Source organism: Vombatus ursinus, unplaced genomic scaffold, assembly GCF_900497805.2.
Source record: "Vombatus ursinus unplaced genomic scaffold, bare-nosed wombat genome assembly UNPS02004704.1, whole genome shotgun sequence".
Lineage (NCBI taxonomy): Eukaryota > Metazoa > Chordata > Mammalia > Diprotodontia > Vombatidae > Vombatus > Vombatus ursinus.
This window is the reverse complement of record NW_020944482.1, coordinates 2,196,363-2,214,280: the sequence shown is the minus strand read 5'-3', so window position 1 is coordinate 2,214,280 and position 17,918 is coordinate 2,196,363. Positions and strand designations below refer to the sequence as shown.

The window sequence follows — 17,918 nt, the reverse complement described above, 5'->3', positions numbered from 1 at the left end:
GTCTTGATAAATAAGAATAAAATTCTGGAACATTAACTTTGTTATACATTTCTTTTCTCACTGTGTTACATTGAATTTCAGCAAGTTCCATTTGAATGTTACTTTTTGCTGTCTCAGTATCAAAAGAAAATGGAGCACTGAATAGCAATAAATCGTTTTCACACATTTTAATCCTTTAAATCACCTTTCAAATCAAAATAGAAATTCTTGAATATTTGAGACATACTTGCAGAAATTACAAAAATCAAATGACTTCATAATTTTTCATATAGGAAAATGAGTTAAATCACAATTTTGCAATATTTTAGTTTAGTTTTTTAGTTGTCTTTCCCAAAGACCAAGTTTTATTTTAAATGCTTTCATGCAGTAGTATATAAACATTATAACCAGATGCAAACCTGGAAGTCTTAAATCCAATTTATTTAAATGCCCTGTAATATCTACAATGAAAACAAAATCCTAAAACCAGTTTTTCATAATTTCCATGACTCTCATTTCTAAAAACAATTTGATTTCATGGCAAAGTTGCCAAAATAGCTATTCTTTTCCTGTAACAGAAAGTATCCTGGAAAAATGTGGATGTCAGCTCACATTAGGTGATTCTGTGGTAGGAATAATGTCCTAAATCCTGTCCCATGTAATTTAGGTTAGTTTTTCCTTAAAAGATATAGAGACCACTTCTAGGTAACATTACCAACAAGATGGAAAATTAGATACTTTCTCTGATTTCTCAAAGCATCTCAAATTTCTCACAAATAGAAATACATTGAAATCCATAGCTCTTCACCAGAGATAAAGCAATTTCAGCAGTTTAAAAGTCAGTGGAACAGTGGCAGAGAAGTATTGTAAGACCAAGGAAAGTGAACCATCAGCTCATGATGCAGAGAATCCTGTAGATGCCCAAAAGAACATGGAACCACAGAACAGTCCCTGAATGATGTAAAAGAGAAATAAGAATTGTGAAAGTAGAACTAACCAAGGACACAGCAGAAATAATAGACAGGAACAGAAAAGCTTGAATCTACTGTGCCAGGTCTCACCAAAAAAACACAATAGGATAACAGATTGGGAATGCAAATACATGGGAGTGAGGGAGAATTTGGCAGAAGAGAAACAAAAAGCAATAACATTAAAAGAAAGCATGACATAGAAACAGAACATTCCTCCCATCTACGAACTTCTAAGACAATTTTCTTTCCTCTTTCCCCAGTAAATTCAATACATGGTTCCCAGTCTTTCCCACCCCAGCTCCCATACACATCAAACGCACTAGCTTTCCAGTTCCTAACTTTCCTCAATTTCTACAAACCTGTTTCCAACTTACCTCAACCATCCTCTGCCTACAAGTACAATGCCTATGAAGTCTAGGAAAAGTGATTTCCATTGGTTTCTTTCAAACTAGAATTTGGAGGGTAAACTTCATCAGGATTCCCTGAAGGATGTTCATCAGGTAATAACTATTTTCTTGTTAATTTCAATTAGTTAGGCACTTAAAACCTTCAATAATTGTGAATGAATGAATAAATGAAACTTGATGGCGTAATTTGTAAAAGGTATATGAAACGCCATGAGAACTATAACTGTGAATTTCAATGCGCAGGGAAAATTCAATAAAGGAATGGTGGAGTCTAAAGTATGACCACTCCTGTGCATATTTAAGATAGGTTACAGGCAGATATCATAGTAATGGAATGGGTGTTTGAAGGGGGCAAGTGTTAGATCTCAGAAGACTATGAAGTCTGGTCAGTCCTGAACTTATTAGGTGGAAAGAGACTGACCTGAAAGTCAATAGATGGAAGAAGTTGTCTCAATTAAAATTTACCAGAAAAGATAAACTGAGGCAATTCTCCTTTAAGACATCTTAAACAGCATACAATCTGATAATTTAGGATGGGTCTAAAGACCCTGCCTCTGGCCAAGAGACTCCAAATTGAGTGTGCAATACATTTTTATAAGCATAGGACAAAGAATAGAGCAGAAATCATCTAGCTAGCATCATAGAGATGGAAGACCATTACTGGTTACATCAAAGGAAGCTGGCATAGCCCCTATATGTCATGAGGACTACCTCTCTTTAACTCTAAGCAATCCCTTTGTAATTTTGTGGGTCCTTGCTATATCCTGAGGTCCCTGATAATGGCAGACTTACTTGTTAAAGATGGGACAAGGTCAGGTTGTCCTGGCTTCTCAGGGATACCCCACAAACCTTGCAGGAAATGATGAGACAATGTTTTATAAGCGTATGAAGATTTGAGTTTTTCTTTAACTAGCAGTAATTGCATCCTTGATATCACTCTTCAGAGAGGAGGAAGCTGAACTTTAGCACACATAAATTTCTCCACTCAAACCTCAGAGAAGAGGCTTCAGGTTCGGTAGAATATTGTTACAGTATAAAATCAAATATAAAATACAGGATCAAAAATTCATTTCTTCACAACAAAGATCTGGACAGGATGGGAAATACTTTAAAGGAGGTTATTAAGTGATGATGGCAGAGGGAGGTCTGAAAGTATCATTGAAGAACAGAGTTCATATATGCCAACTTCTCCTTCTGTCTCTGTGTCAGGGTGTGAGAGAGAAGCAGCCAACATCAACCTTATATGTAGGGGTCACTCTCTCTGGTAGTGAGTATAAATAAAATAAATTAAGCAATTTTGCCACAGTACAACTATAGAAGTTGTTAGGCGGAAGAAAACAGTGTCTGACAAGCACTGAATTCACCTTGAGGCAGAGGAACTAAGAGAGAGAATCACAACGTGCCAGCTCCATAAGAAGATAGTAAAGAGAAGGCCTTGATGGTAATCTACTGCGTCGGGGTAGAGCAAGGTGGGTGCTGGCAGATCGGGGCCAGGGTGGGAAGCAGTCAATCAATAAACATTTATTAAGTGACTACTTTGTATTGAGTACTGTGCTAAGTACTGGGGATACAAAGAAAGGCAAAAGATAGTTCCTGCTCTCAAGAAGATCATAGTCTAATGAGAGAGGCAACATGTAAACAATTTTGTACAAACAAGCAGTATACAGAATCAACTAGAGAAAATCAACAGAGGTAAAGCACTAGAAAGCATGGGAACTGGGAAAGGCTTCTTGTAGAAGGTAGTATTTTAGCTGAGACTTCAAGGCAGCCAAGGAAGCTAGGTGGCAGAGACGAAGAGGGAGAGAATTTCATGCATGGGGGACAGCCAGTGAAAATGCATGGAGTTGTGAGATGGAATGTCTGGTTAGCTGGTGTTACTGGATTGCAGGCTACTTTAGAGGGCATAAGGGTGTAAGAAGACTTGAAAGGAGGGAGAAAGGTAATAAAGAGCTTTGAAGGACTAGGGAATTTTTTATTTGGTCTTGAGGGTGAGAGGGAATCAATAAAGTTTATTAAGTAGGGAGTGACATGGTTAGACCTGTGCTTTTTAGGAAGATTACTTTGGCAGCTGAGTGGAAGATGGATTGGAGTGGGGAAAGACTTATGGCAGGTAAACCAACCAGCAGGCTATTTCAGTAGTCCAGGAGTAAGGTGATGAAGGCACTCCCCAGAGTGGTGGCAGTGTTAGAGAGGAGAAGGGGATGCTGTGAGTGAAATTTAACAAAAAAGTAAACTGAGGCATGTTTTTCCAAGCAAGATATCATCTTATTAAGGGGTAGACTACTTGTAAATAAAATGGTCAATGGAGGGCCTCCAAAAGGCCAAAAGATCCAGAAATGAAGATGCATGTTATTTTTATAAGCATATACAAAGAACAGAACAAAAATCATATAATTGGCTGGCATCACAGGGGTGAGGGTGGGAATCATGATTGGATACATTAAGGAAAGAGGGCATACACACACATGGGCTGAAGACCGTCTTTCTCTGTTTCAAAGGAATGTTTTATGAATTTATGGGACCCAACTGCATCCCTGGGTCATTGATAGTGGACTGGGAGTAGCAGATTTAGATAATTAGACTAAGATAAGACCAAGGATGAGGTTAAGATGGGACAAGGTCAGTTTGCCTGCTCTCAAAGATGGCCCACAGATACCCTGTAGTTTCTCAGGATAATAAACTTTCTTGCCACAGAGTGATTTGCAGATGGTGTTGAGATACCAAGTCCCTTAGAGTGTTGTATTGAACCTCTAAACTTAGTTCAGAGTTTTTCTTTAACAGTGATTGTGGGAAAATTTAAACCTTTGCATCTAACTAGAGAGAAAGAGGCTGAATATTTGAACTCATGTGCTTCTATACTCATAGACAGGGAAAAGTGCTGAGGTTTATTATAATTTTATATAGAAGGCTACAGAATGAAATTAATTACAGAGCGGAATCAAAGGTAAAATATAAGATCAATAATTAATTTTCATAAGGGGCATATGGAGAGATGTAACGAAATCAAAATCAACAGCTTTGGAAACAGAGTGGATATGGGGGAGAGAGGGATAAAAGAGTGTGAGGAGTTGAGGATGACACCTAGATTGGGAGCCTGAGTGACTGGAATAATGGTGGTGCTCTTCATGTTGAGGTTTAGAGGTTTAGGAATCCTGGGACCCCAAGATAATGATATGCAGGTCCCGCCCAAATGAATTCGACCCAAGCCTTCTTTCAGCCAAAGATAAGGTTTATTAAAGATCTGCCATATTGGCCAGACTCTTAAGGAATGTAAGCATTTGTATCACTTAATGCAAGCACGCCAGATTTTAAGAAGCAGAGCCCTTGTTTCATATAAATAAAGTCAGATCTAAATAACTGGAAAAACATCAGTTGCTCATGGGTAGGCTGAGCTAATATAATAAAAATGACAATTCTACCAAAGCTAATTTACTTATTCAGTGCCATACCAATGAAACTACCAAAAATTATTTTATAGAGCTAGAAAAAAAAATTTTAAAAAAAGACTCATTTGGAATAACAAAAGTTCCAAAATATCAAGGGAACTAATTAAAAGAAATGCAGGAAAAGGTGGCCTAGCTGTTCCAGATCTTAAATTGTATTATAAAGCAGCAATCATCAAAACTACTTGGTACTGGCTAAGAAATAGAGTGGTGGATCAGTGGAATAGGTTAGATATACAAGACACAGTAGTCAATGACTACAGTAATCTACTATTTGATAAACCCAAAGACCCCAGCTTTTGGGATAAGAACTCACTATTGGGACAAAAACTGCTGGGAAAACAGGAAAAGAGTATGGCAGAAACTAGGCATGGACCAAAATCTCACTCCACATACTGAAATAAAGTCAAGATGGGTTCATGATTTAGATATAAAGGCTGATACTATAAGCAAACTGGGAGAGCAAGGAATAGTTTACCTGTCAGATTTATGGAGATCAGAAGAATTCATGACCAAATAGGAGATAGAGAACATTATGAAATACAAAATGGATAACTTTGTTTACATTAAACTGAAAAGTTTTTGCACAAAGAAAGGCAATGCAACCAAGATTAGGAGGGAAGTAGAAAACTGGGAAAGTATTTTTACAAGCAGTCTCTCTGATAAGGGCCTCATCTCTAAAATATATAGAGAACAAGAATACAATACAACCCAATTGATAAATGGTTAAAGGATATGAACAGGCAGCTCTCAGATGAAGAAATTAAAGCCATCTATAGTCATATGAAAAAAATGTTCTAAATCACTATTGATTAGAGAAATGCAAATCAAAACAACTCTGAGGTACCACATCACACCTATCAGATTGGCCAACATGACAAAACAGGAACATGATACATGTTGGAGAAGATGTGGGAAAATTGGAACACTAATGCATTGCTGGTGGAGTTGTGAAATGATCCAACCATTTTGGAGAGCAATTTGGAACTATGCCCAAAGGGCTATCAAATTGTGCATACCTTTGACCCAGCATTACCACTTCTAAATGCCTACCACTTCTAGGGCTGTATCCCATAGAGATCATAGAAATGCATAAAGGACCCACATGTACAAAAATACTTACAGCAGCCCTTTTTGTTGTTGCAAAGAATTGGAAATTAAGGGGATGCTCATCAATTGGGGAATGGCTGAACGAGTTGTGGTATATGAATGTAATGGAATACTATTGTGCTATAAGAAATAATGAACAGGCAGACTTCAGAAAAACCTGGAAAGACTTGTATGGACTGATGCTGAGTGAAGTGAGCAGAACCAGAAGGTTGTACACAGTAATAGCCACATTGAGCAATGACTAATGTTGATAGATTTAACCCTTCTCAGGAATGCAAGGATCTAAGACATCTCCAAAGGTCTTATGATGGAAAATGCTATCCACATCCAAAGAAAGAAGTATGGAGTTTGAATGTAGATCGAAGCATACTATTTGCTATTTTTTTCTTCTGTTGTGTTTTGTTTCCTCTTTCTGGTGGTTCCTCCTATTGGTTCTAATTCTTACAACATGACTAATGTGAAAATATGTTTAATAGGACTGTATATGTGTAGCATATATCAGATTGCACGCCGTCTTGGGGAAGGAGGGGGAGAAAAACTTTAAATTCAAAAGCTTATGGAAGTGATTGTTGATAAATCAAAATAAATTAAAAAAAAAAAAGAATTAGAGTCCTTGGCTAAACTCTTAAAGAATCTGAGCGCCTTAATGGAGATAAGATGGGCTTTATATACAGAAAGACGGTGGGAGGGATCTAGGAGTGGCCAGATGGTTTGGGATGACTGGAGGAGGACCTAGGGAAGATCTTGATGGGAGTAACTGGAAGGTAGAATGGGGTCTAGATAGGATCAAGGGTGGGTAGTGGCTGGGGCCACCAGCGAGGTAATAGACAATGGAGGGCTGGCCTAGGTTAAGGGTAACAGAATTGGGAGATTGGGTGTGAAAGGCCAGGTGATAGCATTATAGCCTCAGGCAAATGTTAGAGACTTCCTTGATCAAGTAAGAGAATTCAAGGACAATCCAAAGGTTTTCTAGGGCTCATAGACAAATCTCTTTGGGGTGAGGGGCAAAAGTCTTGGTTTGGGCCCAGAAGCCATCATTCACAGTAATAGAGAACTTAGGTAGGGGGGAGGTTTTGGGGGAAAAGATAATTAATTTAGTTTTGAACATGCTGAGTTGAAGAAGTCTATGGGATATCCAGTTCCATATTTTAATAGGTAGTTAGACATGCAAGATTGGAGGTCAGCAGAGAGGTTAAGGCTGGATAAGTAGATTTGAAAATTAAAAGGATGGTGATGATAATTGAGTCTATGGAAGTTGATGAGTTCACCAAGTGAAACAATATAGAGGAAGAAGTAAAGAGAGTCCAAGATAGAGCCTTGTGGAACCTTGCTGTTAGCAAATGTTGGATAAAGGGCCAGCAAAGGAGGCTGAGAAGGAACAGTCAGATAGGTAGGAGAATGAAGTTTCAGAACAGTGTCCTAAAAACCTAGAGAGAGGAGAATATCAAGAAGAGGGTGATTGACAATGTCAAAGACTGCAGAGAGGTCAAGAAGGATGAGGATTGAGAAAAGACCATTAAATTTGGTAATTAAGTCATCATTAATAACTTTAGAGAGGTCAATTTTAGTTAAGTGATGTGGCCAAAAGTAGACTATAGAGAGTTAAGAAGAAAGGGAGAGAAATAGAGGCACCTATTGTAGATAACCTTCTTCAGGAATTTAGCTACAAAAGGTAGGAGAGAGAGGGGACTATAGCTAACGGGAATGATGGATCAAATGAGGTTTTTATTGAGGATTGCGGGAGACTTAATTGTGTTTGTAAGCAGCAGAGAAGTGGACAAGAAGAGATTGAAGATTAGTGAGATATTTGGGACACTAGAAGGGGTGATCTGCTTGGGTTAACAGTCTGGAATGGGATCACTTCTGCATGAAGAGAATTTTGACATGGTAAGGATAAGGGGCCATCTCTGAGGTGAAGCAGAATTCCCCAATGGGAGGACTCAATTTTTCAGGCCAGTTCTAGTTTATCTAGTTAATCTCAAAAGGGACTTTAAAGGTCATTTAGTAGAATCTCTTCCTTTTCATGATAAAAGGGAGGGAGTTGGTCCCTGAACAAAGGATATCTCTTGAGAGGTTGAGATAACATATGATAAAGTATAAATTGAGGCTGATAGGACTTAAATGATTTTAAATAACATTTATTCTGAGTTTGCAAAGGCCAGAAGGTCCGAGGTCCTAAGACACAAATCCTTTGTATCGTGTTTCCTCTTTAGCTAGTTTTGCGCAATTATCATCAGTAATGACATAAGATTTATTGCAAGCTCTCTTTTTGCAGCGAACTGACTTCTAAATACAAAACCTTCAAGCAGGGGAATGTTTATGTGTTTGACCTCATTTAAGAATAGGTGAATCTTATTTGCTTTGTGTCAAAGGCCAAGATACATTCAATCTTGCCTGCCTATAACAGAAAATACAGCATCAGAAGCAGTTTAGTATTTCTAGGAGGTTTACGGTAAAGCCATGTCTCCTAGGAGTTCAATACAACAGAGACTTCTGAGCCCGTACAGATATGTGGCTTCCACCTGGCCTAGTCAGACTATTTCTCTGAGATAGGCTTGTAATGGAAAAAATCTATTGGGACATTTATCAAAGGCTTCTCTTCCACGGAGTTTGTCATGTAGTGTCGATGAACCAGAAAGAATAAAATGAAAGTACCCAACGCAAGTTATGCAGAAACTGGAGCTTAGGCTTGACTGTGCCCCAGATCTGCGATGTGAGCAGAAGACTGAGTACCTCCCGATGTGCCAAAAATGTGAAACTTGTGATTTGGCTTGGAAAATTTTCTCCACCAGGGAGTGGTTTTGTAGGATTAGCGAGAGGTCCCAGCAGAAATTTCTTGTAAGGATTCTGAAGCGGCTGAAAAGTTTGGAATTACTGGACTATTTCGAGAAAGTACTCAGTACCTGTCAGGGGAAGGAGTTCACTTATTTCAGATGCCGGGCCATTATCAACAGGAAAACTGATAAAAAAATAACATGCTCCCTAATAAAGAAAGTGGATGAAAAGGCGAAAGACACGATGCTGGACACTCTGCGATGGTTTGGAGATAGTTCCTACCGAACGAAAGTCAACTACGCTTCGCTACTTCTACAATTGTGCGACAGCTCATTACTTTTCAGTGCTGCCAGTGTGATCCGATTTCTCATTGTGAGGCAGCAGAGTACAGGTGGAGGTAAACAAGATAGTGAAACGCACAATGGGTGGGGAATAGGGTCAGAAGGATATCTTGGGACCCCAAGCTTTCGAAAAAGCGCCAGCATCATGGAGAGCTTTCCAGGAGCACTTAGTATTCTCTCTGTTCCCTTCTACCTAGTATTTGAGTCTGAATAGGCAGGGAGTAGTAAACTGGGACTATTACCACTCTTAACAACCTTCTCTCGGAGAAACAGGAATAGTTTTCTTTTGCCTAACACTCTGCTGTTAGAAAACAATCTCATATCCATTCTCTTTCATTCCCACAGCAGAACTATGAGGGAGACAATGCAAATTTCACATAGTACTTGATGGAGAAGGAAACAGAAGCTTAGAGAGGGCTTGAATTTTCCAGATACACATAATGTCAGAACCAGGATATGTAACCAGATCTCCAGCAATCTGAGCATTATTGGCCTTGTACTAACTACCTCCCAGGGGTTGTAATGAGGATCAGAAAAGATAATCAGGCAGTCAACCTGCATTTATTAAGTGCCTACTGTGTCAAGGGCTGGGTATACAAAGACAAAAATGAAACAGTCTTTGCCTTCAAGAAACTTATATTCTCCCAGGAACTATATGAACACAATTACAAAGCACTTTTCACACAAATAAAGTCACATCTAAATAATTGGAAAAACATCAGTTGCTCATAGGTAGGCTGAGCTAATGCAATAAAAATGACAATTCTAGCTAAATTAATTTACTTATTCAGTGCCATACCAATCAAACTACCAACAAGTTATTTTATAAAACTAGAAAAAAATAATAACAATTCAATGGGAAGAACAAAAGATTAAAAAGATCAAGAGAACTAATGAAAAAAAAATGCAAAGGAAGGTAGAGTAGGTGTACCAGATCAAAAACTATATTATAACACAGCAGTCATCAAAACTATTTGGTACTGACTAAGAAATAGAGTGGTGGATCAGTGGAATAGGTTAAGTAAACGAGCTGTTTGATAAACCCAAAGACTCCAGCGACTGAGATGAGAACTCACTAGTTGACAAAAACTGCTGGGAAATCTGGAAAATAGTATAGCAGAAACTAGGCATAGACCAAAATCTCACACCCTACCAAGATAAGGTCAAAAGGGATACATGATTTAGACATAAAAGGTGATACCATAAGCAAATTAGAAATAATTTACCTGTCAGATCTATGGAGAATGTAAGAATTTATGATCAAACAAGATAGAGAACATTATGAAATGCAAAATGGATCGTTTTGATTGCATTAAATTTAAAAGGCTTTGCACAAACAAAACCAATGCAACCAAGATTAGAAGGAAAGTAGAAAGCTGGGAAACAAATTTTATAGCCAGTGTTTCTGATAAAGGCCTCATTTCTAAAATATATAGAGAACTAAGTCAAATTTATAAGAATACAATTCCCCACTTGATAAATGGCCAAAGGATATGAACAGGAAGTTTCCAGATGAAGAAATTAAAGCTATCTATAGTCATATGAAAAAATGCTCTAAATCACTATTGATTAGAGAGATGCAAGTTAAAACAACTCTGAGGTACCACCTCACACCTATCAGATTGGCTAATATGACAGAAAAGGAAAATGATAAATGTTGGAAAAGATGTGGGAAAATTGGAACACTAATACATGGAGTTGTGAACTGATCCAACCATTCTGGAGAGTGATTTGGAACTATGCCCAAAGGTCTATAAAACCATGCTGAATAAGATAATGATAATATAAGCTCACATTTGTATAGTACTTTCTTCACAATAGCCCTGGAAAGTAAGTATTGCAAGCATCTCCATTTGACTGGCTGAGGAAACTGAGGTTCAGAGAGGTTAAGTGACTTGCCCAAGCACACAAAGCTAATGCCAGCACTCTTTTAATTATGCCATATTAATAAAGCTAAAACCTACCTTTAAATATCTACTTTGCTGAAGTATTGCCATTATTATTTCTTACTAAACCAGTAATAGCTATTACTGTACTCATTAAAACTAAAACTAGTTACTTTTGCAGAGGTGGGGAACCTGTGACTTCTAAGCCACATCTAGGTCCTTGGGTGGGGCCTTTTGACTGAGTCTAAGTTTTATAGAACAAATCCTTTTATTGAGGGGATGTCACCTGTCTAGCCTCAGTTTCTTTATCTGTAAAATGGTGGTGATAATGCTTGAGCTACCTACCCTCTAGGTTTGTTGAGAGGAAATTGCTTTGAATTCCTTAAGGTACTACATATATGTGAGTTTTAAAAAAAATTTTTTTCAATTAACAAGCATTTATTTTCTTTCTCCAACTGCCCTTCATTAAAAAAAGAAAAAGAAAAAGAAAGCCCTTATAACATAGTGAAGCAAAAGAAATCCTAATATTTGCCGAGTAAAATGTATTTTTTATTTTGAATCTATCACCTCTCTGCCAGGAAGTGGGTAGCATTCTTCATTATCAATCTTCTAGATTGGTCTTCATGGTTGGTAATTGCAGCAATCAGAGTTACTCAGTCTTTCAAAACTGTTGGGTTTTTTTTTTATAGTGTTGTTATGTAAATTGTTCTCCTGGTTCTGCTCACTTTGCTTTATACAAGTTCATAAATATCTTTCCAAGTTTTTCTGAAACCATTCCATTTGTTATTTCTTCTGGTATAATAACGTTTCATAACAGTTATGTAACATAATTTGTTCAGACATTCTTCAATTGATGGACATCTCTTTAATTTCTGGTTCTTAGTGGCTATAAAAAGTGGCCCTGTAAATATTTTGTACATAAAGATCCTTTTTCTTATTTTTTGATCTCTTTGGGATATAGGCCAATGTGTTAAAATTGTATATTGTTCTGGTCCCCCTGACCTCTCCCCTCCCTTCTGGTCAGTATAGTGAGTATAAAGGGGCAAAAGCAGGAAATAAGATTACTAAGGGGAACTTGGAAGTTGTGTACAAACCATATCAAAGATCAAAGAGCACCATTTACAAATTGTATCATATACTAACCAAAATTCATATCCTATTAGCATGTGCTGAATCAATGGAAGCCATCTAGGCATGGTTGTCAAGGTTTTTGATCCTATAATATGTAAATCTCAGACAAGTTCTAGACCAGTGAGACACCAAAGGGGCTGATGATTTTGAGATAATGTGAACATGTTAACTTTAAAGTTTTACCAACAACTTTGAGATAATTTGGATATGTTAATGAATTAATCTAAGGTGGCACAGATAATCCAAACTGATAAAAAATGAGACCTCAAACAACCCCTTACCCCCATCTCCGGAGGGTCCATGCTACCTAGTGCTCCCAACTCTAATCTGTGTTTATGTGAATGATTATCTGGGTCTCTCCCCATCTTTATCCTCTTCCCCACACTGTCTGCCTTCCTTCATCATTCCATCCCATTCCTATACCCTCTGCCATATCTCTTTTGCCACTTGTCTTTGTATTCCCTGTGCCTTATTAAAATATGATTGCAGCTCCATTTCCCACTTCCTCAGCAAGTACCTAAAGAACTATGTGTGCCTGCCCCCATTTCATAATTTCATAAATTAATTATCAATTCAGCCCACTAGTGGCATAGCTGTGTCAGTGTTCCAAATTGCTTTCCAGAATGGCTAGACCAATTCACAGCTATACCAACAATGAATTAATGTGTTTGTTTTCCCATAGCCCCTTCAACATTCCTTACTTTTTTTTTTGTCAACTTTGCCAATTTGAGGGATATAAGGTAGAACCTCTGAGTTGCTTTAATTTACATTTCTTTATTCATTATTGATTTGGGGCATTTTGTTATTTGGCTATTGATAACTTAGATTTCATCCTTTGAAAACTGCTTATTCATAGCCTTCGGCCACTATCAGCTGGGGAATGGCTCTTATTCGTATACATTTTAATTCGTTCTTTATGTATCTTAGAAATAAGACATTTATCAGAGAAACTTGCTGCAAAATTTTCCCAGGTAATGTAGCCACATTCAACCTTCACCTGTTTTTCCCTCCCAGTTTCATTTTTTGAATCAATAGATATCCATTTTCTCTACTTTTAATTTGCCAACCCCACACTCCACCCCAACTGAGAAAGTATGGCAAACAAAAACTTTTTTTTTTTTAACAAACATATAGTCAAGCAAAATAAATTCCTTCATTGGCCGTGTCCAAAAATATATTATCTTAATCTACACTCTGATTCTTTCACCTCAGTCAGGAAGTGGGTTGCATGTATCATCTTGAGTACTCTGGAATCTTGAGTAGTCATGTTAATCAGAGTTTCTAGACCCTTCTTTATTTATTTTTTAAAATTAAATTTGGACCAAGCAATAGCACTTCTAGGGCTGTATCCCAGAGAGATCATACAAATGGGAAAAGGACCCACATGTACAAAAATATTCATAGCAGCTCTTTTTTGTGGTGGCCAAGAATTGGAAATTGAGAGGATGCCCATCAATTGGAGAATGGCTGAGCAAGTTGTGGTATATGAATGTAATGGAATACTATTGTGCTATAAGAAATGATGAGCAGGAGGACTTCAGAAAAACCTGGAAAGACTTGTATGGTCTGATGCTGAGTGACGTGAGCAGAACCAAGAGAACGTTGTTTTTAAACTTGTGGTTGGTTAAGAATATGTAGAGTCATAAGGGCAAGTCTCACACTATCTTAATTAGTACTAGGAAGACACATTTTTAAAAAATAATTTGTTTTTAGTTTTAAACATTCACTTCCATAAGATTTTGAGTTTTAAATTTTCTTCCCCCCCCAAGACAGTGTGCAATCTAGTATAGGCTCTACTTATACATTTATATTAAGCATATGTTCACATTAGTCATGATGTACAGATGAATTAGGACTAATGGGAGGAACCACAAGAAAGAAAAAATAAAACAAAACAATAAAAGAAGAGGAGAGTAAATAGTATGCTTTCATCTGCATGCAGACTCCATAGTTCTTTCTCTGGATGTGGATAGCATTTTCCATTGTAAGTCTTTTGGAGTTGTCTCAGAACCGTGGATTTCTGAGAAGAGCTAAATCTATCAAGGTCAGTCATTGCACAACGTGGCTGTTACTGTGTACGCTGTTCTCCTGGTTCTGTTCATTTCACTCAGCATCAGTTCATATAAATATTTCCAGGTTTTGAAGAAGCTCATTTTTGAGGCAACACAGGTTTGGGCCAGTCTGAACAATCAGCTTTGAAATATTATAAAGTTACTAACCCCCAGGCTGTACTCCTTAGCTAGCCCTGTCAATCAACATGCCCTACTCCCTGTCCTGCTCACACACCATTTTCATGGAGATAAAAGTGATGTGATTTTATATTGACATACCAAGAATCATCAAGTTCATTTATGTTATTTATTCATTCAGTAAGGATTTATTAAGTACCTTATTAGAATTGGCAAGAAAAAAAATGAAAGCCCTTGCCTTTAAGGAGCTCATATTTTATAGCGGGTAAGTGACATATATACAGAAAAGAAAATACAAAACATATACAATATAGGTACAACGTAATTTCTAGCAATTGGTTGAACATCAGGATAGACTTCCTGTAGGACATGATATTTGAGCTGAGTTTTGAAGAAAGGGATTCTACAAGGTAGGGGTGAGGAGAGAGCGAATTTGAAGCGTGGAGAAACAGAACTAACAAAACATCAACTAATTTGCTATATTAGGAAAAGGGTAGAAGAGAGAAGGCACTAAGGCTGAGAATCTTGGTGACTGGAAGGACAGTTGTGCCTTTAACAAAAATATGGATGTTAGGGTTAGAGTAAGATTTGGGGGGGAATGAGTTCTGTTTTGGACATGTTTGTTTGGGATATCTATGGCAACATTCAGTTGGAGGTTATCCACTACACAGTTGGTGAGGGAGAACTAGAATTTAGGAGAGATACAGGTTGTACATAAAGATTTAGGAGTCATCTTCATAGAAACAATAGCTTAACACATGGGAACTGGTGAAATCATTGGGAATATAGAAGGAGAATAGACCTACATGTATACGGATGATGATCCAACAGATGAAACTGAGAAGGAATGACTAGACAGGTAGGAAGGAAACCAGGAGAGAACAATGTCTAGGAGTGCCAAGAAATCCAAGAAGGAGAGAATGTCTAAAGATGAGATGATTATCAACAGAATCAAATGCTGTAGAGGAGTCAAGAAGAATAAGGACTAAGAAAGGGCCATTGGATATGGCAGTTAAATTATTGGCAACCTTGGAAAGAACAAGTTTAGTTGAGTAATGAGGTCAGAGATAAATTGTGGGGGACTGTGAAGGAACTAGGTGATAAAAAGGAGGCAGTAAGTATAAATAGCATTCTAGGAGCTTGGCTGTGAGACAGAGAACAACTTGAAATTATGAGATTTTTTTTAAGGATGGCAGAAATTCAAATTTGTTTGTAAGCAGCAGTGAAGTAGACAATCGAATAGAAGAGAGAAAATTGGGGAAAGCATATATTGTGTGCCAGATAATATTCTACGTGGGGGATAGAAATAGAAAAGTGGGACAGTTGTCTTTTCAAAACATTTCTGATACCAGAAAAGCTGCAGAGGCCCAGGCAAGTAGCAGAATTCAAGGAAACTATTCACTGTTATAAGGTGACAATAACCTAGCTTTTGTTCTCTTTTTTTTCTCCAGTGGACTTAGAAGAGGACTCAGATGTTTCGTTACCAGACAGCCTCAAGGAATCTCATCACAACTGCAAGACCTCCTTTTCTAGGCACCACACCTTTTCTTTTTCCAGAACCTCAAAAAGTCAAGTCGTTGATGGCCAGGGCCAGTCAGAAGACTTTAACTCCAGTGGTGAGATGAATATTTCAGAGAAAATGAACACACAGGACTTGGGAAAGTCACTGGAGCTCAGGAGAGTTCAGATGGCATGAACTTCCCAGGGAGTAGACTTCTCAGGGTGGGAGATGAGTGGAGGTTTTGGACAGAGAAACTAAGGAAACATACATCATAATAGAAATACTGAAGGAAACAATAATCTAGAGGGGCCCATTTTCATCACTGTCACCACTCTCACAGGCCATTCTTTCTATTTCTTTATGTGAGACATTGGTTCTTTTTTTTATCTAGAGGAGAAATGGATTGAAAATTAGGGCAGTTTTCTATGATAATTAATCCCATTTGATTCTCAGGAGCTAGGAACCTCCCTAGAAAGAAATCCAAGTGTAGATGTTTCTCTTTAAGTGAATATCTAGACATCAGAGCTTGAGAATTTTACTTGCAGAGTTACTGCTTATGATTAAACCTTATTAGGCATGATGGATGAGAAGCAGCATGACAGGGAGACCTGGCTTAAAAGTCCAGCTTCAGCAACATACTGCTCTATGATCATGCACAAGTCACTTAACCTCTGTTTTCCAGGCAACTCTATAAAATTATAAATTATTGATGAATTGCTTGTCTTTTCAGCAACAGAGAAAATTTCCACACTAATAATTCCTTACCATGCAGAAGTTGTAGTTATCAATAAACAAATTAGCCAATTGGAACAAGAAATAATCTCATGATTGTAGCTTGGTATGAATATGAATAAAAAGAATGAATGAGCATAGCTAAGGAAATTAATACCTGATGGTCTTGGGGAGGTGGCCACATTTTTTTTTTCAGGAAGATATCAGGCTAGTTGCCTCTCTCTTATCATGTTCCTATGTACTTTTAAAAAAATTTTTAAATTTTTAACATGTGTTTTTAAAACTTTGAGTTACAAATTTTCTCCCTTCCTCCCTCCCCACCCACTGTCATTGAAAAGGCAAGCATCTTGGTACAGGCTACAGATGTGTAGTCATGCAAAACACTTCCATAGTAGTTGTGTTGTGAAAAACTAAGTATATTTCCCTTCATCCTATCCTACTCCCCATTTATTCTATTCTCTCTTTTGACCCTGTCCCTCCTCAGAAGTGTTTGCTTTTGATTATCCCCTCCCCCAATATGCCCTCCCTTCTATCGACCCCCTGCTCTCCTGTCCCCTTCCCCCTTATTTTCCTGTAGGGTAAGATAGATTTCCATACCCCACTGTGTATGTTATTCCCCCCTTAAGCCAAATCCTATGAGAATAAGATTCACTCATTCCCTCTCACCTTCCCCCATTTCCCCTCCACTGTAAAAGCCTTTTCTTGTCTGTTTCATGTGAGATATTTTACCTCATTCTCCTTCTCCCTTTCTCCTTCCCCCAGTATAATCCTCTCTCACCCCTTAATTTTATTTTCCAGATATCACCCCTTCATCTTCAACTCACCCTGTGCCCTCTATCTATCTATCTATACACACATATAATTTTTTTCCCTCCCACTACCCTAATACTGACAAAGGACTCATGAGTTACAAATATCATCTTCACATGCAGTAATGTAAACAGTTCAACCTTAATAAGTCTCTTATGATTTCTCTTTCCTGTTTACTTCTTCCATGTTTCACTTGAGTCTTGTATTTGCAGGTCAAATTTTCTATTCAGCTCTGGTCTTTTCCACAGGAATGCTTGAAAGTCCCCTATTTCATTGAATGGCCATTTTTTATCCTGAAGGATTATACTAAGTTTTTCTGGGTAGGTGATTCTAGGTTGTAGTCCTAACTCCTTTGCCCTCTGGAGTATTATACTCCATGCCCTCCGCACCCTTAATGTAGAAATTCTTAATTTTGTGTTACCTGATTGTGTTTCCATAATACTTGAATTGTTTCTTTCTGGCTGCTTGCAATATCTTCTTCTTGACCTGAGAATTCTGGAATTTGGCTACAACATTCCTAGGAGTTTTCCTTTGGGGATCTCTTTCAGGAGGAGATCAGTGGATTCTTTCAATTTCTATTTTGCCCTCTGGTTCTAAAATATCAGGGCAGTTTTCCTTGATAATTTAGAACCAGAGGGCAAAA

The 17,918-nt window shown here is 37.8% G+C and overlaps 1 protein-coding gene across 1 annotated transcript in view; it reads left to right on the top strand.

The window, feature by feature from the left end:
- Positions 1 to 8,577: 8,577 nt before the first annotated feature.
- The window catches only part of CDRT1 (CMT1A duplicated region transcript 1), an 85,456-nt gene continuing 76,115 nt past the window's right edge, over positions 8,578 to 17,918 (top strand). The window contains exons 1-2 of the mRNA XM_027840564.1: positions 8,578 to 9,082; positions 15,684 to 15,848. Coding sequence (XP_027696365.1) covers positions 8,578 to 9,082; positions 15,684 to 15,848 — 670 coding nt within the window. The remainder of the gene's footprint in view (positions 9,083 to 15,683; positions 15,849 to 17,918) is intronic.